The sequence below is a fragment of the Mustela nivalis genome (genome assembly GCF_964662115.1).
Source record: "Mustela nivalis genome assembly, chromosome: 15".
NCBI classification, from domain to species: domain Eukaryota; kingdom Metazoa; phylum Chordata; class Mammalia; order Carnivora; family Mustelidae; genus Mustela; species Mustela nivalis.
In genome coordinates, this window is record NC_139034.1 from 43,786,644 (window position 1) to 43,814,058 (window position 27,415).

The 27,415-nt window shown below is 37.8% G+C and overlaps 1 protein-coding gene across 1 annotated transcript in view; it reads right to left on the bottom strand.

Moving 5' to 3' along the window:
• Nucleotides 1-27,415, bottom strand: part of DIAPH3 (diaphanous related formin 3) — a 497,180-nt gene that overhangs the window by 101,653 nt on the left and 368,112 nt on the right. The window contains exons 26-27 of the mRNA XM_082700281.1: nt 24,872-24,967; nt 24,333-24,392 (exon numbers count right to left, since the gene is read on the bottom strand). Coding sequence (XP_082556407.1) covers nt 24,333-24,392; nt 24,872-24,967 — 156 coding nt within the window. The remainder of the gene's footprint in view (nt 1-24,332; nt 24,393-24,871; nt 24,968-27,415) is intronic.

The following is a 27,415-nucleotide window of genomic DNA, read 5'->3' on the forward strand; positions in this document are numbered from 1 at the left end:
ATACTTAAAAAAAACTACCTTGATATTTATTACTGTGTTTACACAGTAGCCGTTTTAAAAATCTCATGAACCTGACCATTTTTATGAGTCAATATACTTTTAAAGGAAGATATGATATAATAATATAATTGTACTTCACATGTTCCCTCTCACCATTATAATAATTTTCCCAAGTACCTACAGCAATTAGGTTTTACAATGAATTACTGCATGCCAGGTTTAAGAACATTTTCTCCAATTACACCTGCATGAAAGACCATACAATTGGTAGGTGTCACTTGGTCTCTTATTTTGCAAAGGGTGCCTGTTCTCATTTACGCCGAGTTGATTTTCGGTTTCAGCTCATTTCGGGCTTTTGAGGAGGGAGTTACCAATACAGACTGAATCTAATACCCGTGTGAATTACAACTGGTTGCTTTCTACCAAATGAGTATTTTTTACCTTAGGCCGAGGGAAAGCAGTTTCAGATGGAAATAAAGGGAGAGCCATTGATCGGTTGCCCACAGCCTCTGGGCATCCCAGTATTGAGTTGAGCCTGGATAAATAGTTGTTGTGATACGCCTTGCACCTACCTCTGAGGGACTGGTGTCAAATTAATGTCCATGTCATCAGTCCCTTCTCAACAGGTTTTAAACAGTCTTCGCTTTCTCTCATAGTCCCAGATCAACAGTTGTCAGGGTCTGAGTCAGGCTGTGCTTCCGCCCACATAGTGGCACTGTCAGCACTGCTGGCGGCTCAAATGATTTTTTAAGCAGAGCAGCCGGTTGCCTTCAGCCGTGATGCTTTTGGGGGCACTCTGCTGCTCACCCAGAGTCTCTGGCTGCTCTGCAACTGTGCTAGTTAAGGGATCGACAGAAGGAACAACAAATGGCTACAATTAGCATCCGCCCTGCTCTGAGAAAGAATTTCATTGCTATGGCAACGGGAGTTGCCCAGACAACACGGGGCTTTGGCTGAGAACAGGGTATTGCATTATACCAAGAACTGAACAAAACAGCCAGAGATCGGGCTCTCGCTTCACGGCACAAAGATCTCTGCCATCATATTTAAGTTTAATTAACAAGAACTGATATCTTAATTTTGGGAGCCAAGGTTCTGGCTGTTAATAGACTGAAACAAAATAGCATTATTGATCCATTCTTATAAAATCCAGAAATTAGATTCCTCTTAACTTGATTTTCCTATTACTGACCTTAAGAAGCATTCCTTACTTTTATTTCTACAACAGGGTTACTTACAACCCCCCTCGCCTTTTTTGGGGTCACAATCAGTTGCTATGATACAAATGTATACAACCTGTAAAAAATTAACATGCACTTCCTTAAGCTTGGATGTTCAACCGAACTCTAGATGTGATTATATGAAAGGAGGAGCAACAATACCTAAGCAATTTAAATCAGGAAGTACAATCTTGTAGGTCTTCTGTATTGCTTAAAAATCAATCAGAGAATATCCCAGTGTTTGTGAAATAAACTTTCAAAGCAGAAAACTAAAAATATCTTGACATTTGTTTCCTGGTGGTACAAGTAGAATGGAAACAGTTAAACTAAATGACAAAAATAAGCTCCCTGGGCTACCATTAGCTACCTCTGCAGTCTGATGACTGATCATTGCCTTCGTAGTCATATAAGCTGTTCTGTGGATCGGAGGTGGGGGCATCCCTTAATGAGCCAAGAAAGGGGATATGTTCAGCCACCAACAGGACAATGTGGCTACCTGGGGTAATTTGGCAGATGACGATCTCCTTTTCCTTCTTTTCTAAAATCTCCCATACGCAACCATTTCCAGAGTATAGTCTCTTTCTCGGCCAATATCTCTGTCAGCGCAGGGCTGAATGTTATCACCGTTAAGAAGAATCCACACTTATTGAATGTGTATGGCTTTGCATGGTGTGTTCCATTTTGTTTTCACTATAAAATGTGTATGATTTCTGTCCATTGACAGATGATGAAACCAAGGTGCGAGAGATTCAGTAACTGCCAGCGTTTAAGCAGCACAGCTGGAATTCGAAACCAAGCATGCCCTCCAGGACTTTCTTCAAAGGTATTCTAAGCATTACACCCCGAGTGGTAATAAAGTAGTAATTTTAAAACCGGAGTCCTTTCAGAATAATAGGAAGTACAGATTCTATAATGCGAAGTCTAAGTGACAAAAATAATAGTAGTATGTATGAACATAATGACGCTCAATTTGATCACATTTCTTAAATAATTATCTAAGGATGTGGGTGAGTTAAAAGAGAACTGACTTCTTCACTGACCACGCTGCTGGCACTCGTTTCAGAACCAAATGCTTAAAAAGATCCATATAAACAGTCTAAACAGAAATTGTACCCCTTAATAACTGATGGAGATCTTTATCTTCACTTCATAAATGATTCCTTTAGGAAGTAAACACTTTCTTAGTAAGTAGCCATTAATGAAAGGTAAGAATTTATTGTCAGAAATATCCTGCTTTATAGCTCCTTAAATTCTTTCTGGGTAGTTAAAGGCACACTGTATTACTTAGCTCCTGGGTTAATGTTAATCAAGCCAGGTGAAGAAAACAAAGCAAAACAAAAACAACAAAAAGAATTTTAGAGTTAATGATGAGAAAACAAACAAACAAACCTATCTTCTTTGTAAACAGACAAACCTAAGTCTAATTTTCGTCTAATCTACTGACAAAGGGGAAAGATTGGAAGACTTTCCAGGAAATTCATTATCAGAGGTTTCTACTCTTTCATGAATCACTAAGTAATTATATATGCAATTCTCATTTATCTAAAGACTTTTTGTAAAAATACTTCAGAAAAAATGCAGTATAGTACAAAGTTTTTTTTTGTTTTGTTTTGTTTTGTTTTGTTTTTTTAGTGACTCCAAATGTCATAGTAATATAAGCCTGAAAAATAGTTTTTTTTTTTATCAAACTGATATTTTGGGATTCAAAACTGTATTATACAGGGAAAATTACTTCATTTTGAACATGTTTGTGCAGTGGCAATATTGAGATTTTTGAGATCGAAAAGGAAGGTGTAAAATGAGAGGGAAGAAAAGCAAAGATCTTCTATGACACTGCCTGATGGCTACTGTTTCCCAATTAATAGCTAAATTTAAATTTTGATCACAACTAAACTTGCCATTTATAAGGACATAAATGCATTAAAAAGATATGGGCAAAGAAACTCCAGTACAGTTGTGACTTCTATCCAATTTGGTATAGACATATTTCTTGTACTTATGGATATTTTAGGATAATAGGAGCAAAATTGTTAAAGTGCTCACCAATATGTTAAGATCAAACAAAATAATGCATGTGAGAGCACTCTGAAAACTGTAAAGTGCTATGAAAATGTGTGTTTTACCAAAAAAGTGTTAGCTTTTATGGGCTCAGAGAGATCACTCTTGATGTTTACTTATTTTAAGTAAATCAATGGAGAAAGGAAGGATATAAATTGTCTACCTTTCTAACTTACCCCCCTTCCCCACCCCTCCTAATCTATAAACCCTCTTCTGGTCCATTTTCAGCCTCGTTCTTCTGGGACACCTTCACTTTTTAGCCATTTAACTCATTTAAATACATGGTAAACTCCAGAGAAAATATCGCTTAGCTGATTTTCCCCATTTACTCTGTACAAAATAGCTAGGAAGTTAAACACAGCTCCTGGCTCCACCTTAGCTTTCTGTAGTCTAACTCTGATCTTGCTGAGTGTAACTCCTCCTGGAAAAAGTAAGTTCCTGATTCCATCCAAAAATAGGCAATTTATCGAAGTGACTCAGAGATGGAATTTGCTGTCACAGATCTGGGCCTAATTCCTGATTAGAATTAGATAGCTCTGGGCCCAATCCAGATCTGATGACACAGATCTGGGCTGTCATTTATCACCTGTATGATTTGGGGCAAGCTTCTTAAGGTTTCTAGGTCTCAGTGCAAGACAATGTAAATAATGTGGGTCAACAAAGTCTGACATACAGTAAGTGGTCAAATACTGGCTACTTTATTATTTGAGAACCTTATTTTTCTAAGCCAGATTCTTATTTCCTTCACTTCATTTGCCAGGGGCAATCTCTTCCCTTTGTTTCTACCAGTTCACAGTTATCAGCTTATAGACAGAAGTCCCGAGTTTGAATCCTGTTCTGTCAGTTGGTAGCCATAATTATCTACAAAAGCACACTTTCCAATAATATACAGAGTACATGGCGAGCAAACATCTCAATTCTATTTGCTTATAGGAAAACTTGCTTAAGCCTGTGAAAAAAACCAAAGGCTCTAGGATCAGTCTCATTCATTAATGAAGAAGGCAGATCCCAGACCAATCATCCTTGTGCTACTTGGATTATTATCAGTCTTTTCCAACCAAACCTAAAATGTCTTCTTCTATCAATTCTTTAACTGACTCTTAATCATTACCATCTATTTGAACTGTTGCTATGTTGCAGGCTTTGTGGCGATTTCTCCATATATTATCTGATTTGTTCATTTATTTTTAACATATATATATATATAATATACAATGTTCAATAAGCCAACATGGAGTACATCATTAGTTATTGGTGTTCAATGATTCATTAGTTGCATGTAATACCCAGTGCTCATCACGACACTCAATATCTGATTTAAATCCTCACAACAAACCAAGGGAGGAATTATTAAGCTCCCACTCGATGGATGACAATACCTAGGCACATGGAGCAAGTAACTTGCTCAAGGTTACACAGCTAATAAGAAGCAGCTGAGGGGCTCAGTGGCTTAAGCCGCTGGGGGGCTCAGTGGCTTAAGCCTCTGCCTTCAGCTCAGGTGGTGATCTCAGGGTCCGGGAATCAAGCCCCAAGTTGGGCTCTCTGCTTCCCCCTCTCTCTCTGCCTGCTTCTCTGCCTACTTGTGATCTCTCTCTCTGTCAAATAAATAAATAAAATCTTAAAAAAAAAAAAAAAAGAAGCAGCGGGTACTCTAACTTCTATATAGTCATAGTCAGGCTCATTACATCCATCTGACCTATGAACTATATTCTGCATGTTCAATTTTTGTAGGTGTATGCTTCCATGTTGTATGCTGCTCATGCAGCTCATGTTATATACATATTCTCCTTAGACTAAAAAGTACATGAAATCAGATTGATTTTCAACTATTTCTAAGTCATAGAACTTGACTCAGTAACACACAACTTCTAAGCACTAACTAAATGTTCACTGATAATGAAGAAAATGTGCATGACCAGGGCAAAGTGAAGGTAGCATCACCCACATGGTGGAAATAATTTGCAATAAAACTATAAAATATTAAAACTTAATGAGCACAGTCTCAATTAGGAAATTGAAAATCTCATTAAACTTGCAGATGATACTTAGTTGGGCAGGGGTTAAATACTCTAGAAGAAAGAAACAGCATTTAAAATGACCTTGATAGATTGGAGGAATGGTTCATCAAAAACTGGATGAAGTTCAATTAAGAGAAGAACAAAACCATGTATTTAAGAACCAAAAACACGTTCCACAGGTTAAAAAAAAGGGCAGGGGTAATGAGTGGCTAGGCACACTGATGGAAAAACAAAACAAAACAAAAAAACAAACAACAAAAACCAGCCACAACGAAATAAGCTGACTCTTTTTTGGCAATATGGACTGTTTTTCTCTCTATTGGTGGCGTATAATTCTGGCTGCACCCTGAAATCACAAGGGGAATTTAAAAAAATATAGTGCCTAGGTTCTGTCCTCGCCCAATTAAATCAGAGAGAAGGTTCCATGTTGGTGTACTGAAAAACTCTCTAGGTGTTGCTAATGTGGCCATGTTTCAGAACCACCAGGACATACAATCAATCACAGCTTTTATATCCATATGAAGAACCTTATAAAATTAAGAGCATAGCTATCATTATGTATGACCAGATATATGGTTTATAAACTACTCAATAGAAAAACATTAATATCAAAAATTATTCCAGACATCTACATCTGTGGTTCTCAAAGCACAGTTCCTGAAGGAGCAGCATCTGGGAATTGATGAGATATGCAAATTCTCGTGACTGCCACAAAGCTACTGAATCACTGACTCTGGGTGGAACCCAGCAATCTGCACTATGACGAGCCCCCTGCGTGATTCTAACACACGCCAAAGCTGAGAACCACAGCTAAGGGAGCCAACTTTGTTTTGTTTCATTATAGTATCTTTTTTCTCTTACAATTGCAGGATGTTACATGAATTCTTTTGAAAGTTGTCTCAAAATCTTCCTAGAAGCACATACATCAATTATAAGTTTAAAGAATCACATTTTAACAGTGATCATAACATACAAATACCTTTATCGTTGAAATATCTTTCATTAAATGGATGCACGTGGCAAATGTAGTGAAGAAAAAAAAAAGTCTGTTAAAATTGGTGTTAAAAAAAAGTCCAGAAGGAAAATTCATTAGATGATTGGGCCAGTTTCTTTTCACTGGGCTCTGTGGGCATCAAGTAGACAAAAGTTTAGTCAGGAGCATCCTTACACATCTATTAAGCTGCTGACCAATGACCCAAAACCCCTGGGAAGGAAGCACCAGTCCAGGTGATAGCCCAGCGACTCCTGCCTTAACCAGTTAGCTACTGCTGGGATTTAGGTCAATCTCTGATACCCCTCTCCTAGTCCTAACTCATTACTCTAATAAATCAAGTATTAGTTGCATGTATTAGTATTAATGGTCAAAATGTGTAAATAAGACCTATGCCTGGGCTGGCAGCATTGAAATATCATCACAGATAAACAGTAATATTAATTGCCCCTAGTGGAGAAATAAGACAGGAGATAACAATATTAAAGTTTATGTTTTTTTCTGAATTGGTGGCAGTTTGATAAAAAAATACCCAAAAAGTTTCTCTCCCACTGTCCTGTTTCTGGTCTCCCTGTTCCTCACATTTTGCCATTTTTATTAAAAGATAAGAAAATATACAATTTCACTTCTAATTAAAAACATGAAAAAAGACATCTTTTTGTGTAATTGTAAAAATTTGGTGCTGTTGAGGATTTGAGGAATGGACATGGTCATAGGCTGCTAGGAGAAGTATAATTTAATATAACTCCTTCGCTCTACCCAGGTCAGTATGGCAATATGTATAAAAAGCCTTAAAATTGTTCCTGTTAATTTATCCTAAAGAAATAGTGCTATTTATTATAATGATGAAAATTTAAAAGCCATGAAAAGGTCAAACCCTAGGGAAGCTGGTTAAATAATGTATGGCCCAGCCTTACTATAGGGATATTACACAGCCATTAAAAATTATTCAAAGAGGAATTCATATTACATGGGAAAAACTCCTTACACAAGTTACTTTGTACAACATGTCTCAATTAAAAAAAAAAACGTATATGTATGTTAAAAATTAGAAAAAGTGATGCAAAAATGCTAATAATGTGTATATGTGAGTAGTCAGGTTATGGGTAGATTTTATTTTCCCCCTTACAATCTTCTCTATTTTTTAAATATTCTACTATTGATAGCTAATTCCATGAGAAAAATCAAATATATTAATTTTTTTTAAAGATTTTATTTGTCAGAGAGAGCGCACACAAGCAGGGGGAGCAGCAGGCAGAGGGAGAAGCACACTTCCCATTGATCAAGGAACCCGATATGGGACTAGATCCCAGGACCCCAGGATCATGACCTGAGCCAAAGGCAGATGCTTAACTGATGCTTAACTGACTGAGCCACTCAGGTGTCCCTCAAATATATTAATTTCTAAATGAACTCAATGCTTACTTTTAATGAATATATTTGATGCCAGGTGGCAGCTTAATTGGTTCACATGTAGCAATCAACATAGATAATGATATCTGTAGATACTGATCTATAGATTGTGGTATAACTATAAATCAAACAGGTCTAAAGAAAAAGAGTGGGAGGTAGAAGTGGTAAAAGAATAATTACTAGTCTAATATCACATTTTACTGAGGAAGAAACATGGTAAGTGATGGATTTCAGAACATGTACTTAGCAAGGCACCTATCTTTCCCACTGTCCATAGAATAGAGTCAACATTGAAAAAGAACAGCTTTCACTTCATACTAACTCTTTCTCAATGTAAAACTATCGCAATATGTTGCAAATTTGGCCCCAGAAGACAACATATACTCTTCTGAGAAAAATACATGAGTAATCTTCTAGGTAAACTTATACATTTAGCCACTTAATTCTAAACCAACAGCAGAATCATGTGTTTGGGGTAAGTATGAAGGATTTTTTCCTTTGGTAATAGACTACTTATTTAAAAGTAGTCTAGGGTTGCCTGGGTGGCTCAGTGGGTTAGAGCCTCTGCCTTCAGCTCAGGTCATGATCCCAGGGTCCTGGGATCAAGGCCCTCATCAGGCTCTCTGCTCAGCAGGGAGCCTGCTTCCCCCTCTCTCTGCCTGCCTCTCTGCCTACTTGTGATCTGTCAAATAAATAAATAAAATCTTTAAAAAGTAATAATAAAAGTAGTATATACAGAAGCCGCTCATATTTTATCATAAACTAAACCTAAACACCTAAACGTTTTTTAAGTTTGTGACTTGGAGAGTTCAAACTCCATTAGCATTTGTGAGCTACAAGTTGAGGACAAGATTTCAGGACAACAGTTCACTACAGACCAGCAATATTTCCTGATTAGTAGTAAATACTGAGGCATGACAAAGTGTACATCAGACTTAGCAGTTGAGAGGCCCGGTCAGCTTTTCTAGAAGACTGTTCTTGGAGTGTCAGCAGTTGAGAGAAGCTAGAAAGGCTCTGGGCTATCACACGACAACAAGGACAGAGAGACCAGAGGCAGTTAGTGGCAGAGGACAGGCAGGCCACAGTCTATAACATGCGTGCTCTTTTGTATAGAATCCTGAGCAGACCTGTTCTTCTAAGGTTCCTTACTGGAAGATCTGAGGGACCAATAACATTTATAAAACTATAAAATGACACAACTTTTCCTTTAATGGAAATGTGACCTAAGTTTTAGGATGGAATTCTAAGTCGTATCAAAATCTGTTCTCAATATGAAAGAAATCTGTGAACCAATAGAAAAAAATAGGCAACAACAACAACAAAGACAACAACAACAACAAAAACCCACCATGAACAGGAACTTCACAGGAGCAGGATATCTGAAAAGGCAATAAGCATATGAAAAGGTGCTCAAGTTACTCAGGAGGAAAATGCAAATAAAAACCTTAGTAAGATACCGGACCAGAGTTGTTGAAATGAAACTCCCACCTGCTGATGGAAGTATAAACTGCTACAACCATGCTGGAAGTTTACAGTACAGTATCTCCTAGAGTTGAATTTAGGTCTACCCAATGAAAGAGCAATTGCCCTCCTAGGTGGACACCTGACAGAGCCCAAGGACACACATAAGAATGTTCTTAGAACTATTTTGTAGAAGCGAAAATCAAGAAATAACAGAAATCTCTACAAAGGGGGAAGAATACAGTATAATCAGAGTGGAGTACAAAATAACAAGAATGAACAAATTACAAATTCACACAACAACGTGGACACAAAGCATACCATACAATTTATAAAAAGAACAAAGCAAGACCAGTTGATGCTGTCACAGTGAGGGTACGTGTGAGATATGAGGTTATGAACAGGAGCAAGAGAGGCTCCCTGTTTCTAACAATATCCTCTGTTGATCTGTGTGTTGGTTACATAGTAAGTTCACTTTATGAACCTTCATCAAGCCACATGTTTGGGAACTGTGTACTTCCTTCTATTAATGTGACTCTTTAACACAAAGTTTACATTTAAAATGAGGGAAAAAGCAAAAGAGTATCAAGAAAATTCAAACAAAATAAAATAAAACCTTCCCGTTCAGCTCTATACTTAACACCACGTACTTAAGTAAACAGAGAAAGCTTTGCTGAGGCATGAATTTGTACATTTATAGGATTTTGTTCCTGATTTTCGAAGTAGAAGTAGTGTTTGGTGTTTGTAGAAAGAGGATAGTAACAGGGTTAAAGAAGACCTTAGAGCAAAATGGCAAAGAGCTTCTAGAGAGGGGTGGAGATCTGTTTAGAAGAGGAACATGTGATGAACCATATGGGCCTAGAATGAGAAAAAATCAATTACACTTTTCAGCACAGATAGGCATGGGGGCCGGGCCACAGACACCACCAAGGATAGCATACGAGCAGGATATAACAGCTCATTACCAAAGAATAATTTTTAAAGAATTATTCTCAAAACCCTCCCTTCTGCTGACTTTTAAAACAAATATGGAGGAAACACAGAGTTCATTTCTAGGAAAAATTTCGACAACATAATACCCAGACTTACTAACTTTCCTTACCTCATTGCACGAGTGAATCTTTATTTCTCACCCTGAGCAAACTGTGTCTTTTTATGTTTAGAGGAAAGCAGTGAATGGGGATCAGTGACTGAAGAGGTTAACAGGACAGAGAGGAATGGGCCATGTCTGGTTTCCAGCAAGCGAGGAGCAAACAGTGTCTAAAAAGTGAAGACGACCCGAATCCCTGGTAGAGGCGAAGCTATCGCCACGGGGTGGCCAGGGCAGCCCAGGACCCAGGGGCTGCTGGCGACGCCTTCCTCTGCCTGTGAGACTGTCAAGGGGATCTCTGCACACACCCCAGCCTTCCTTCATTGGTATTTGCTCATTTAAAGGTAGCCCATCATCATCATTTAAGTAGTTGCCTGATGGCAGATCACAATGAATTTTAAAAGATCCTTTTCTCTTTTTTCTTCTCTTTTGGGCCATGGGGAATATTAAGAGAAAGACATGAAAATATGGGGTGTTTTTACCCAGTGATAAAATACACTTTGAATTAAATAAAACTTACTGCATGGTTTATCAAACATCAGCTTAAGAACTCCTGAGGCTAACTGTATTAATAAGAAGTAATAAAAGGACTGATGATAAAAGTTTCTTAGTTGTAGCTTACATTTATAGCCTTGAAGTTCTAGATTGAGTTATTGGCTTGTCAGGACTAAAATATAAGATGCTATTAACATTTTTAATGCTAAATCTAAACAGTATTTATTGGTTCATCTTCCAATATGGGTATGTTGGTAAATGAAGATTTTGTTTTTATTTGCATATCACAGTAGCACTTTTCTACTGCATAAGTGTTTTAATGGGAAAAGTATGTACATATAATTTAACAAGCCTAATCATCATATTTCAAATTAAAAAAAAAAAAGCTGGAATCTTTTAACCTTGAGACTGTTATAATGGACTAGGTGAAGGTAAATAAAATTGATATATGATGTAAATGGTGACGCACTTTTTTTTTTTTTTACTATATTTCAATATTCCCTTATTTCATTATTCCTCTAGAAATCAGGATTAGACAGCTCTTCTGACTAATTAACCAAAGGAGGTTTGACTAATAGAAGGAGATTGCAAGCATGATTAGTTAAATGATGATGTACATAGCACTTAATGATCATTATCATTTATTCTAATATCAGTGGTAATAAATGGTGAAACTGTTTAAGCCAAATGCTGTCACATCACAATAATGTACATCATGGCTAATGCTAATAATTTCTAATTTACTTGGGAATCAATGGGACATGCAGCTTTCTTAATGCACGTCAGTGCTTTCTTCAATAAATTTATAGACCCTTTTAAAGTAAAAAGTATTTATCTTTTTACCTTGACTACATAACAGGTAGTGAGACCAACATTTCCCTCCAGAGCACAAATAGTTCCAGTGTAATGGCTGAAGACACTTATATACAAAGATCTAGTGACTGTAACCAATGTTATTGTTTCAAAATACTGATCTCATCCCACTCTCTTGCTTTCTACAGACTCAGTAGGTCTAGGTTAGCCCTCAGGCTCTTCTTACACACCCTGGAAGGCTACCTTTGCTCTAAGAAACAAACTAGAGTAGTACTTGATTTTCTGGATTACTCATTTCCATCACCGTTTTCTCTCAAATTAAGAATTACAAGGGAAAGAAGATTCAGAGATGTGCTACAAGATCGCTGGCCAATGTTATCTCCAGAAAACACACACAAAATGGCGGGGGAGAGTATCAATTTTATGTGGAGAAGCACACTCACTATCTTGAGCTAGAGGCAGTATACTACTGACTCTTCATCATACCCCGTGACTCTAGAAATGCACTTTCAACTCTGGATCACATAAAAATGAAAAGCTGAGATCTAGGACAGACGGGCATTTCCTTCAGGTTCACGCACGGTAATGGAAGAGGGAAAAGGAAAAAAGGGAAAATACAAATGCAGTCAGCATTTTTTAGGAGAAAAGTGTATTAGGTAACTAATGAATGAAAGAAGAGATTTGGCTTCTGTCTGTACTTTAATGGGAACAAACTAAGATACTCTTGGAGAGAACTTCCTATCTCAATTGCCTGCCCCATTGCAGGCAATTAAAAGTTAAGACCTTTAATATTTCTAATTTTAATTGTCTTTAAGGTTAATGGTTATTTTCCAAAGAAATGCAAAAGGCTTCCAATAAAACAGCAATTCCTTGTCCTGGACTCTGCCTTATTCATGTTTCTCTTGCTATCTCCTGAGTAGTCAGTTTTAGACATTATTTACTGATTTCCTAGTATGATAGACCAAAGCTTAACTTCTTAACAGCTCGGTTGTCTCAAAAGGGCTGCTCACAACCTGGCTTCCCCCAGAATGAAGAGGGAGGGAGGAAGACAGAGCAACCAAGACTATCTTTCATAACCTAATCTTAGACATGACATACTATCAGTTCTGCTGTATTCAGCTGGTTACAGACTAACCCTGGAAAACGTTTGTGGAGGTGGTACAGATTACATAAGGATACAAACACCAGGAGGCAGTAATCATTGGGGCCATCTTGGGAGTCTGGCTACTACAGAGTTTATATTATTAGGACTGTAAAATTGCTCACAAGGTTATATCAAATTCAAGTAGTATACTGTAATTATATATCCCTATTTCCCCCTGGAGTAAAATTTGGCTCTTCTTTTGGGGTGCCTGGGTGGCTCAGTCGTTAAGCATCTGCCTTCCTCTCAGGTCATGATCCCAGGGTCCTGGGATGGAGCCCCGCGTCAGGCTCCCTGCTTGGCAGGAAGCCCGCTTCTCCCTCTCCTACTCCCCTTGCTTGTGTTCCCTCTCTCGCTGCCTCTCTCTCTGTCAAATAAATAAAAAAAAAAAAAAAAAAAAATTCGGCTCTTCTTTTTTTCTTAGCACTTACCATCCTACTCTTACTTGTCCCCAAAATTTTATGATAAAATTGTACACAAATATACAATTATACAAATACAACTGTATACACTAATACAATTGCACACACTAATACAATTGTACACAAAGCCAAACGGATCAGATTATCTTTAAGTTCTACATTTCCCTCCTGATCTTCCCCTAGAACTTTCTATGTTTATGTTTCTCCAAATATGTACTATTTTCTTTCTGCTACTATATTTCTCATACTTGAAAATTCTTTTTGTTTTTACATCTTTTTTATACATACCTTTTTTATATTTCAATGATAAAAAGAAGAGGATGGTATATACATTATTACGATTTAATATAGATTAATTGATGCTATTCCCTACATTTTCTCTGTCTACTAAGAGTTTCTTCATTTTGTTTTTTTTTTTTCCCTTCTTTTTTCATGTTGAATATTTTCCTCTAATGTCAGCTGATGAGTCCTGGGCTTAAATTAATATTTAAGACTAAACACTTGGAGTGAGTGAATAGGTTTGTTAACTAGCAAGCTTTTCCATGGCATGTTCTTGCAGGAAGCTAGCATTTTTTCAGAGACAGGAGCCGAAATGCCATTATCTGAAAGCCTTTTCTCTGGACTGTTCATTATCTACAGAAGAAAATTCAGACATCTACTTAAAATATAAGCTTCGCTCCCGTGTAGTAAAGACTAGGTGGTGAGATGGGGTCAGAAGAAGACTTTGTCATTCATTTCTCCTCTTTTCTCCCCAAAACCTTCCTCTATGTTCACATAGACTAGGTGGTGGGATGGGGTCAGAAGAAGACTTTGTCATTCATTTCTCCTCTTTTCTCCCCAAAACCTTCCTCTATGTTCACATAATCCCTGTTTTTGGTGGAGTACCTCAGCTCTGGCTTGTATTCTAATTCTAGAGTTTCTAGCACAATTTTTCCAGACAGCATACTTTTTATCTCCTGGAGGTACGGAGGAAAGGCTGGGGCCGGGGACTGGGGGGTGGTAGGGTAAGCACAGCATAGGGGTTACAAGTCTGGATTTGGAGCCACCGTGCCTAGCTGGAGGCGGAACAGCTCCCTAATAATCCTTGCATTTTCAGCTCTATGCCTCCTTCCTCCCATCTGTGGTTCCTGAACCCTCATGTGGAGCTGTGAGGAGTAGATCAGTCTGTTTCTCCTTGGGGTACCTATTGTGGAGGGTTGAATTGTATCACCCCAAATTTATGTTGAAGTCCTAACTCCTGGTATCTGTGAATGTGACTTTTGCAGATATAATCGAGTTAAGATGAGCTCAAACTTGATTAGCATGATTCTAACCAAAAGTCTTCTAAGAAGACTATGTGAAGACACAGACAGACCGGGAGAAGGCGCTGTGAATGCGGAGGCAGAGATTTGAGTGACCCAGCTTGCAGGCCAATGACCACCAGAGACTGCAGGCTACCAGCAGAAGCATGAAGGAGAAAGAGGACAGATTCTCCTCCAGAGCCTCCAGACAGAACCAACCTGGCCAACACCTTCAGACTTCTAGCCTCCAGATTTGTGACAGAACAATTTTCTGTTACTTTAAGTGCCCCCGCCTGCCCGTTCCCCAGTTTGTGGTAATTTGTCATAGGGGCCTTGGAAATGAATGCACCTGTATTCCAGCTTTCTCTCCGGGCACCAAGTTCTTCTCCACTGTCATACGTTGTTCCAGGTGAAAGATGTCTTGGTTTCAGAGGACTGGAGATTGGTTTTTATTACTCTTTCTCTTAGTGCCTCTGTGGTGACTGACTCCCAAGGGGACAAAGGAGTTAAAACATCTTTACTATTCTATTTTAAAACTAAAAATCTCTATGGTCTTTTTTCTTTTTTTTTTTTTAAAGATTTTATTTATTTGTCAGAGATAGAGAAAGAGAGTACACACAAGCAGGCAGAGAGGCAGGCAGAGGCAGTGAGAGAAGCAGGCTCCCTGCCGAGCAAGGAGCCCGATGCGGGACTTGATCCCAGGACCCTGGGATCATGACCTGAGCTTAAGGCAGCGGCTCAACCAACTGAGCCACCCAGGCATCCCTCTCTATAGTCTTTTAATTTTTCCTTTTTTCCCCCTCTAATCCAGTTCATACCAATCAATGCACTTTAAGTGCAATATAGGAACTATTCATAGGAAGGAAATTAATTTCAATCTCTAATTAGTACACCCGTTCTGCACACTACTGTCACTTTACTCACAAATTTATAATGACTCTCTAGTGATAAATGTATCTCCACCTGCAGAAGGTAGGTGGAGAAGGGGAAAGAATGAAGAGGAACTAACATTGAAGTTATTGAACATCTACTCAGCCCAGATACTGCAGTAGAGTACTTTCCCATACTTTTACTAAATCGTCCTAATTGTCCTAATAGTTTATGAAAACGTGTAATTTCTCTATTTTACAACTGAGGAGGAGGACATTCAAAAGTTAAATAACCTGCTATCGTCACCCTTTTAACAAGTCAAGAAGTCAAACCAAGACCTGTCTGTCTCTAAATCCCAAGCCTGATACCACGCTCTCTTTGAAGGTCAAACTGCTTGGCTAGATCATTTAAGGTTTCTAGAAACAAAATTCAAAAATCTGGCTAGTTTTATGCTTTCACAAATAATCAGTGAATAAGAATAACTACTGCTCTCTTTTAAGGTAACGGCTCTGTGTGCAGCAGGCACTTTGCAAACGATTTATTTTTAAGACAACCATCTTGAGAAACGGTTTCTGTATTTGCCTATTCCAAACTGACATTTAATGAGGACTGATAAAATATAAAAATAATTCTAATGGTACCTTAGCAATAACTAAGGGAGCACCAAGTGTTGTTTTCATAGGAGAGGATCTCAGATATGTAATATAGTGGACACATACCGGGAGGGAGACCAGCTATGCGAGGGTCACCATCCTCCGTCCCTGTTAGAACGCCTGCCTCCTACGTAACTCAGCACCACAACAATGCTGAAACACACATCGTGTAACATGACCCACCAGAGTCTCCATTACTTTCCTAAATAACCACCACACTATTTTAAAGTACGAATATCTTACCATCTTAAAAAAGGGGAGGATTCTGCTTGACTGGTGTTCTGAAGCACGCTCAGACTGCCTTCCGCCACGCTGAGCACTATGCTTACATCTGGAGGGAAACTTTTAGAACCTTTAGGTTATCGGGAAACCAACTGCCCTTTGTCACAGGGCCTGGGAAGCACCCGGACCACTTTTCTCCTCCCCAGACTTTACAGACTATCATTACATAATTGTCTCCCTTTTCAGCGGGATTGATGCAAACGTGGTTTTTGTCTCCCTGAAGAGTTACCTCTCTGCGGTCGATGCAGGACACATGCCATGGGTCCTTCCCCATCACCCTTGCCTCTCTTTCTACTCAGACTTTCAGGAGGAGACCTTTTATCTTAGTTCTCAGGGCAAACAGATGTCACCAGGTGAGACCTTCAGATTCCCCCTTACTCAGTGTTTGCATCCCCTTCTCTCCGTATATCCTTCCTTTTCACTGTCCAGGTTCTCCACACCTGTGCTCCCCCATGCCATCCCCCAAGAACCTCACTATCCACAGCCCCAGTACATATTCATCCCTCCCCTCCAGAACACAGAGACAGTAAAGCCAAGGGCACGTAAAAGGCAAAGAGACATAACTTACTCGTTACACCACGACTCGTTCTGGGTCCGGCTATTTCTCTTGTTTTTCTTCTTTCACATCTAGGAAGAGAAGCCTACCCTCCTCCGTCCAATGCCGTCTGGCTTCAGTTTCTACTATTCTATAGAAATTGCTCTTCCTGAGGTGAACAATGGCACCCGTGTTTGCCAGCCAATCTGTGTCCAGGTGCTCCCCCATCGTTATTTGCCTGGCCTCCCTGAAGCCTATGGCTTTGCTGATGGCTTTTTCCCAGGCTCCTCTTTCCCTTGCCTGCTCCTTCCAAGCTGCATAGCCCAGAAGAGCCCTTGTACACCACCTGGCCCAGAAGACCCAGTAAGACTAATGGCCATCCCAGGCACAAATGATGCCTTCTCCTCCTGGTATCCCGGGAGAAGCTTCCCAGTAGCACCAAATTTCACTGAATTGAAACTGTTTATCTTAATTTATTTGTCATTAAAATTGTAGATCTGCCAACCATTTGACATGTTTTCCACATTTGGGATTATGTCAATGCAACTTAGTTCTCAAGTGACAAAGTGACAGTACAAGTGGCTCCATTTTAAGGTTATATATGTAAAAATATAACGTGCAAAAAAAGAGAAAAGTAAAGTAATCAAACAACACAAAAGCCAGTAATCAAAAAACAAAATAAAAAATTCTTCTTTTATCTTTCTGGTGGGTGGTGGGGTGAAATTTGATTAAATCAAGAGATCCTGTCACCAGGAAAAGAAAATATGCCCAAACACAAAATATAAAACAAAAGGACCAAGTTCTAGGAGCTTCTAAAATCTCTCCACAAACTCCTTCTGAGCTTGTATTACGAGGAAAGGGAGAAATTTAGAGTGGGCCAGAAATTTTGAAAGATCATGTAATTATAGTCCACTACGGCACACAAACAGAACAAAAGACATATTAATCATAACAACTATTTCAGAGACGTCAAGGACATTCCTTTCCTTATGCAGTAGTCTTATCCCTTTTCACTCAATTTAGTTCCAGCCTTCAGCATACATTTGTGAATGCTCATTAAGTGAAAGGCATTTGCTATTTCTTGCATAAATGTCTTTTTAAAACAACTTAAAGTCCTCACTGCTTGAGGATTTTTTTAACCTGTTCGTGCTTAAGAGTGTATATGATACTCACTAAGCCAGAAGGTTGTCCCTGCCTTGACTATAAATTAGAAAGGCCTTTCCCTTCTGCCCACAGGGCATCCCTACCTAGGCAGGAGCCCTGCTGAGTCCATGCTTCCTTTTGCTTGACTACATAGTAAATAGGAGAGACTGATATTTGAATAAAATGTGAAATCACCCAAATTGTTTTACACTCCTGGCCTAGAAAAATCTCCTTAAAAAAATATTTAAGTCTTTTTTGACAGTTATAGGTAGCATTTGATTCTGCTTGAAAGCTCCAGTGTAAGGGAGTCAAAAACAATTAGTATTTTAATAGCTCCCTTTCTTTCTCAGGTATTTAGCAGCAGAAGTTCATCAGAAAGAGAACAAAAAATATTCTCAAAAACATGAGCCAATGACATTTGGCAAAATCATATAATTTTACTTTATTATTCCCTAGGCTCTTTTCTACTTTGAATTAGGATGCAGTTCAAAGAAATAAAAAATGGTAGTTGTCAACATTTGCTTTGATAGATACGGTTTTCTAGACAAGGAGTGGCTTGGTGTTGTCCTCATTGTTTTCAAACAAGCCTTAAGGCAGCTAGTGTTCAATAGACAATACTGAAAACCTTACTAATTTCATAATTCTGCCTCAAGACAAATTCTTGTTGTTTGGAGGAAGGCAGGTCAAGAAATAAAGAGGACCCACAACTGAGTGGATTAGGGAGGGCAGGGTGGTTATGTATGAAGTTTCGAGAGATCCACAATGAAGCCTGTCTTGTGTTGCCTCCCTTATTTCGTGAGAAATATGCTAATTCAAAGATATCGAACTAGCTTCACATTTAATTCTGACTTCAAATCTTCGAGTAGCAGAGCAGCTGTGCCTGGCGGCAATACAATCTTATTTCTATAAAAATCTCTCAAAGCTCCACATATAAGTAGAAGAGTAAAAATAGATAATCAAATCCAAATTAAGGCTATTAAGAATTGATTTAGTGTAAAGATAATATAGCAAGATTTTGTTTAGGTTATGGATGTTCACTAAAAATGTGTAATACTTGTTTGCCTAAAATTTTGATTATGTTTTATCTTATTTTGTCACAGTTAAATAGTTTTATCATTAGGGACTTTAATTGCATATAGTTTATAGAATTCTTTCTGATTACTCTATATCCATTTAACTGAGAAAAAAGCACACTGTACTACTTAATGAAAAGAGAACCTTCTAATGAAGATGCAATCAAATCGCAGGCAGATGTACCACAAGGTGTGGCTACACCAACAACGGTTCCTATTTGTGAAACCTTTGTTGGGAACACTTTACAGCATCTCCACTGTGTGGAGAAGAGATGTCCTGGAAGAGAGTAGGAAGTAATGTATCCTGAAATGCACTAGCAACTCAGTGGAATACCACTGCGTTGTAGAAACAGGGAAGCAAACAACAAAAGACAGAAAATGAGGAAACCAAGTCCTTGAAAGTCTCCTTTCCCCCTTCATAATGTTGGCTCGACTATCATGCAATCTCTCCGATTTCTTCATCTCTCTTTTGCCTCTTGCTCACTTCCTTACCCACCTGTGTCCACCCCTGAGGTGTATCCCTCGATTTGCCATCCTCTAGATTTAAATATTTTTCTTTAGAGAACTCATTAGCTTAAGTAGCATTAGCAGTTCTCTGTGGGGGTCTCTTAACTCACAGCTCTGGACCTGGCTTCTTCCCTCAAACCTTAAAAAGCTCTTTGATTCACTCGCCATCCCTTGTGGCCGGCCAATCGGTGTTGGCATCTAGGGTGGCTATGAAGTCCTTTTGAGTCTTTCTTCTCTCCTACATTTGTCACTTCAGTTCCAAGAAAACCTGCTCAGACCTGTGATTTTCCTGCTCAAAAACCTCAACAGTCCAATTTCTTGGCCATGCATCAGACTTTCCATATACTTCTTTCCTATCTGGTCCTTCATTTTTTAACCAGACCATTTGATTCACTAACAACCAGATATGGTAGGATCTTTATAAAAAAGCATTAATAAATACTTTGATTATCTTAACTTTTTAAAGGAACTCTTACTATTTTCCACAGACTACAGAAAATCTTCAGATTTGGAATGCACTGTGGAAAGACACAAGATAATGCCCTGTACTCATTAGCAGAAGCTTTCCTTTGTTTTATTTACTGTTGTTAAACTCTGCTTGATTAAGCAAGGGAAAGAAATCTAATTAATAAGCAACTCTCCACTTCTAAGGAGTGAATAATCCCATCAAGTTCGAACCGCATCCTCCCTATTTGATACAACACCTTTTGAAGCACAGACCACTGATGATCAAAGAGCTCCTTCCGATGACAGACAACATTTTAGGGAGGAGATGAGAAAGGGGTTAACAGTGTTCACAGCTGGAGCTTTAGCAATTAGCATATTAAATCCCACTTATTTGGGTGACATCCAGTGACCTGATTTTGCTCAATATAGTACATTAATTGTTCCATTCAAACCTAAACATAAACATGTCTGTTCATTCAACACATTCTTACTAAACATCCGTGTGTCAGGCACCAACGGAGTGAGTGCTGAGGTTACAGCAGTATGTAAGTCGGGCATCTTTTATCCCCTTGTCCCTACCCTGATGGGACTCAGCAGTAGTGGGGCAGACATTGACTAGTTAATAGAAAATGACTACTGCAAAATGGGAAAGCCATTGGGGTTATTAGAATATATAGTTTTACAGACTGGGGCTCACTGGAGAACCTCTGAGAAAGTGCACACACCTATTGCTCTTTCCTGGCCCACACTTGCCCTTGGGCTTTTGTCCTCACTTCTACTCATCCTTCAAAACTCAGCCTGGATTTCAGGTCCTTCTAGAAGTCAAGTCTGGATTGTCCTCATAAGGTCTGGATTGGTCTTCCGCATCAGTAGGTACTCCCAAAGCTTTATGTGTTGCCTCTATCCCGGCATTAACCAAATGTATGGGAATTGTTACTCATCTGTCCAAACTAGATGATGAACGCTTAGGGACTATCTCTATAAGTGCCTAGCAAGTGCTTAATAATTTTTGCTAAATGAATTAATGAATAAAGGTTTAATGAGGAAAAATACTGGGCATTTAATTTCTGCTGAGGCTATCAAAGGCAAAGAAAAGGATAAAACAATTAATGGTTTTAACCAAAGTCTTTTTGGCAAGGGTTGGAACACAGAACAAGGGCTGGATTACTTAGCATGTAGAATTTCCATGCTTCTGAGGGCCATAGCAGTTAGAACGCTTGAGGTCATCTTTTGCCAAAATATATCCTGGGATATTTTAGCTGCAAGGTCTCAGAGGATACTCTACCAGGATCTTTTAATTCTGAAATAAAAAATGATCTATGTCTGCTACTGCATTTTTATCTTTAGGTATAATCTAAATCTGTACTTATAATCTATATAATCCATAGTCTCTGTAACAGAGTATAAGTTGGCTAAAATTAATATATAGGTTTTAATGCAGAGTTTATTTTTTTTTAAGTTTTTATATATTTATTTGTCAGAGAGAGAGAGAATAAGCGGGGGAGAGGCAGGCTCCCTGCTGAGCAAGGAGCCCTGACATTCATGCAACTTGATCCCAGGACCCTAGGATCATGACCTGAGCCAAAGGCAGATACTTAACCAACTGAGCCCACCCAGATGTCCCTAATATAAAGTATATTAAAGAAATAAAAAGTGGTTATAATCCAGAAGATAGTATATTCTTGGAAAAGACTGCTACCTAGCAGTTAAATCTGGGAACAGGAGACAAGATACACTACAGGCTAGAAAACCTCTGAAAGGGTCTTTCTCAGTAGGTCACCCTTATGTCAAGGAGAGGGGGGAAAAAAGGCACATAGATTGCTTATAGCCCAAGAATGTGAAAGGAATAGATGCTGATTCAAGCCATGTATTCAGAGTACAACATGGCAGAAAGATTAAGAACTTGGAATCAGAGTCAGCTCAGGTTCAAAACCTGGCACAGGACCACAAGCAAATTACCAGACCTCTTTAATCTTTAGTTATTTTCAACAACGAAATGGAGATAAAAATATTGACTATCTGATAAGATTATTGTGAAGATACAGGATGATATGTATAAAAATTCCGTATGGTGATTGGTATTTAGTAAGCCAAATAACTCAGAAGACATCAGATTATTATTAATGCTTAAAAATATTATTTTACTTAGCATATAAGCAAGTTTAAAATAATTGCAGAAGATCTATGTCTTCAGAAAGAAGGGTTATGAGATAATATGAACCAATATAAACCAAGCATATAGGAAATGTCAGACATTAGTTTAAGTACATGAAAGCAGATTAAAAAGTAAAATAGGCTCAACTTACATTTAATTCACATAGTTTAGTTGAGTTGTAGGGTTAGCATTTTCAAAACAAAAAGCAATTTTTAGAAATAGCAAGATTCAACATACTCTGGAATATCATTTTTCCTGATAATAATCATGATCCTTTTTTCAGTGACAATATTTTCCTTAAATTCTGTACTTTTCAATATCTAGTCTAATAAATCTATCTTTACATACAGAGTTCTTAAAGGTTAACTGGTCATTTGGATTTTTCCCCACTTGGTTAGATATATGAAAAGAAAACACAACAGAAATATTGATAGAAAGTAAGTGTTAAAAAACACTTTAATCCACTACATTTATATTAGAAAAGAATTTGAACTTTATGATATATCTCCTTTGGCTTGCTGTATAACCTATGAGTTTAATTATCACAATAGCCTTATAACTTCAGATAGTACATGTCAGCCTGAGTAAAGACAGAAATGCAAGGTTCATCTGCTTTTATGCAATGGACCAAAACACCACAATTTATAAGTAATTATAGATGAACTTTTGTAGCCTGGACACTTTACTGACATTACGGTTAGAAAAGACTGGGTTTCCCAAGGCCAGTGCACAAAATTACCTTAAATAATCTTCCTCTACATAATAACTAAAACATTTATTTTAAATTAAGCATAGGAGGGATATATGTATGCCATTATAATCACTTAATGATCATGGTTTTGGCTGTGGGTCTTTAATGACACACAATGGGGACTGCATTATCTTACATATTTTGCTATTAATAAAAAATAATTCAAAAATACCCACATGTAATCAAAAAAAGAAACGTGATGGGAATCAGAACTGCATTATGGTCATATTTGTTTCACTAACTAGCTCTGAACTCTTGGGAGGGTTTGCGGCTTCTCTGAATTTCCATTTATTCATCTACAAAACAAAATAATCTCTTGGGTCAAGGATAGCTCTATTCTCTAGACATTTGCCATTATTTACTATGTCACAATGACTCCAAATCATAAACCCAAAGTTAGGAAGTACTTAATTATCCACAATGAGTATCTGTAACATACTACAGTTCCTCTTTTCTGCTGTTGGAGTAGGGAAAGGCCAAACAAGAACAAAAACATACTGTTGAAAAGACTAGAAAGACCAATTTAAACATTTCACCTTGAGCAATAAACATCTACCCATCTATTAAGATTAATTACCCACATGTACTTTTTTTCTTATTCACCTCCTAGTTTTTTTTAGGCTACCCTAGAAATTTGACACAAATGTCTGTACTTAGCCACACATTAACACTTCCAGAACTTAACTCCTCCGTATCTATAACAACCCTAGAAGGAAAATCTGTCAAGTATTTTTCCATTTATAAATCTGGCAAGTTTTGATGACAATCTCACTCTGAATAAATGACAACGTAATTGATAAATTTGCTTATGACCTTGGGAGGTAAGCAGAACCCCATAACACATAACAGTGAGAGAAAGGAAACCAATGTAAATAAAACTCAGTCAGCAGGAATTGGCACCTTGAAGAGAGGAGGGCTCCATTCAAGTGGGTATGCAGGTACTGCTTAGGGACTTTTGAAAGCAGTCAATCTCAGATAAATATCAGAAACTCAGTTACTCACCTTTTTTGTAATTCTAGTATGTTCTTCCACAAAAAGAGCACATGAAACTCACCTGTATTAATAATTTTGCCAAAATGCTGGTCACAGTATTTCAAACTATACTGGCAAATATGGTAGAATAAAATAGTTTAAAATTTAATATTTCAAATTATATCTTGATGTAAGGCAAATCCACTATGTAAAATATTACTTCGAGAGCAAACTGTTTCTGAAAGGACACCCTGGGCAACACTGATCAAAAATGTCTGAGATAATTTCGAATAATAAAAAATTGGAAAATTCATCTGAGACCTAAAAGAAGAACTTTAGATACTACCTCCAGGCCATATCGTAAGCATGGAATATTATGAATATACAATCTCAGGGCATCAGGCACATCCGCACATCCGCACATTCCTATTCCTATGGTTATATTTGAACTTGAGAACCTTCACAGCAGCCTATTAAAATAATAGATCAACAGGATAAAAGTAGATAAGAAGAATGTGCAATTTATGAATACGGTTTATTACCATGGTTACAAACTTTCAGAACAGGCCTCTGAGACATGGGACTGAGACTTTGCCGAATATCTGTTAAGAGAGAGAAAGAAAATTAATACAGAGGTCTGTTCATCTCAAGAAATGTTAACAGAATTAGACAGTTTTCAAAGGTTAAATATGTCTGGACCCAAAGCAATGCTTCAATACCCTGAAATACTTGAAGCAATGATGTTATGACTTTTACTTTCCATTTAATTATGCTATTGTAAACTCCACAGGGATAAGGTGCATATGGTTCTTTAGATGAGACTTGTCACACTAATCAGGATTTTCTAGGTTCAGTGCTTTAGTTTGTTAATGTGCTACTGCCACCACCCAACTGGAATGCTTCCCTGACATTTGTCATTGCAAGGGAAGGATTAAGCAAACTCATGAAACTTCTGAAGAGTTGTTGCCCAGAGCACTACATTCTTGACACACGACTTGAAAAGAATTAAAAGGAAAAAAAAAAAAAGTTGTTCTTTATGATAGTTCCCTAGAAAGTAACATGAAACAAGTATAATGTTCACCTTTTGGCTTTGGTGTCCTTTTTCTTCGGTCGCGGAAGGCAGCCCCCGACTGCAAAGCTTCCAGCAGACTATCCATCACTCCTGTCTCATCACCCTCTGTGAAGAGAGATGCAGGGAATTCCGTCAGCCCTCAGGGTTACCATAGCAATGTCAGAGCATACACAGAAACTGGTGCTGGTGATGGTTAGGGGGAAGAAAGATCAGATGCCAGGGCGAAACCAGCAATTTCAAAATAAGATAGGACTTCAACTCTCTCATAAAGCAAGTATCTTTTAATGAAATTGGGCTCATTAGTGCCTCTGTTGCCATCCACTAAAGAGGACCGGGTTCCACTGATTCACATCACAGGACTGCTTTTATAGTCTGGCGGCCCAATAACTTTAAATAGAATGCGGTTCTAGGCATATCTGTGTCCCAGGTTATCATAAATCATGTTTCCCTTGTAGAAATAGATTATTTTCAAAGCATCAGCTTCTATTCTAAAATTGACCAGGTGTGTGAGAATGTTTTGTTGCTGTTACCAAGACTCTGTTGCCTAAACTTTTTGCATGAAATTGTATTTCCAGGTTAACTACTGTGAACATGCAACAACTGTGAACAACAACTGATTTTTTATATCAGAAGATAATTGTCCCTTGACTTTAGGCAACACAGAACAATGACTACAAACTCTCATAGAATGTATGAAAAGTTTGTCTTCCATAATGAAAAATAAACCAAAAGAGGCTCTCAAATACCTGAAGTATTTGTCACCCAATTATGATTAAATTGATATTCTGTATCTACTAATGGAGGCTGTAGTTATAGAGCCAATCCTCTCTCCAAAGAACAGATTATCTTGTAATATCCGTAGTTATCTATAGTTGTCAGTGTTAAATATTATTCAAAGGAAGTGGCAGGGGGAAGCTTCAAAGAAACTACTGATCCAAGCCCAAATTCAAGGAAATACACTTTTTTCGTCCCTCAGGAAGAGGTTATTTGTAGGATTCTCTATCCAATTGTATGGCTGGTATAGTTACATCTTATGTAATAGAAAACTATTTTCCTCTGGTTTTCTTATTTCTTTTTACTGCAATGCAATCCCTTGATTGGAAACAGATGACAAATAAATGCAGGAGAGTACAGATAACAAATTCATTTACGGTTTATAAGCAGATATATAAATATAAATATATATTGGCCTCTTTCTATCTGGTTCTATCTCATATTTTTAGAAAAGTACTAAACTTTGTGGGTGTAATTTAAAAAAAAGCTGGGTGATAGAATATCTGAAGGTTAATTTACAGATAAATTTAATTCTAAAGTGCCTTGATGGCTATTTTAATTAAAATACATTAAAAATTTCAGACACCTTAATTAGTAACTAGATATCTTTGAAAATTTACACTCAAACTTAACTTAAAAAAAAAAAAAGAACTGTAAGTTATGCCAGATATTCAAAATTGAAGGGATATATCTCATTAGTAAAAGACAACATTTTAAAAATGACATACACTTTAAGGGGGGGAAAAATAAACACAAACCCAAAACTAAACTCAAAGGACTACAAAGAAAATGTGGACTTCTCTTAGTAAGTTTACTATTGGTAATGGTATTGACATAGTGATTCTGAACCCCATTTTGTGTGTATTACAAGACTAAGCAGATGGGTAAACTCACTGTAGGAAAGGAAATACTAATATAGAATAGGAGGAGAGCAAGAAACGAAGTGTTGGGTCGCACTTACAAGTATCATACAGGCTCAAGGTTAAAAAAAAAAAAAAAAAAAACCAAAAACAAACAAGCAAACCAAAAAACACTTTGTCTAACTTTCCAAAATAACCAAAAAGTAATGACTCTGTGGCAGCAATGAACACGCCTGGTCTCCAGATCCTGGTTTCTAAATACTATTACTAATGCAAACCAGAATACTTAGAGGAATAATTGATTATGGGGCAGAGACCAAGAAAGTGGGAAAAAAGCCAGGAATGTATTGATGTACCAGAAAATTAGGAAGTGCTCACAGACAAGCAGGGATGGGTCAGAAAGACAGAGGGGGCCACACTGAAGGACAGTCTTGGCCAAATTTAGGGTGATTTGAGCACTAAATGAGTAATAATGGGGATGGATTATTACACATTCGGGGGAAAAACACTTATGCATCCATACTGATACTAAAAAATTAAAAATAAATATGGAGTAAGGGAAAGTTCTTTACAGAAGAATGTCAACTAACAGGTGTCTAAGATATGGGGAAACATAAAATTTACTACATTATAATTCACATAGTAAGAACTGATTGAGGCAGAAATCAGTAACGGGTACAGAAACAATTGGATATAAGGCTGTCAGGGAACAGGATTTGGAGAAATTTGGCAGATGTCACCTTACCTAAATAATCAAATCTGACATCAAATGTGACAATAATGGTAGACACTGACAATAATGCCTTCTGAAAGGGTGCCCTGAGACGGACTCAACCTGTGTAGTACTTGGCACAATAATATTTATCCTAAATCTAAATGTGAGGAAACTATAATAAAATCCAAAGTGAGGGGTGACTGG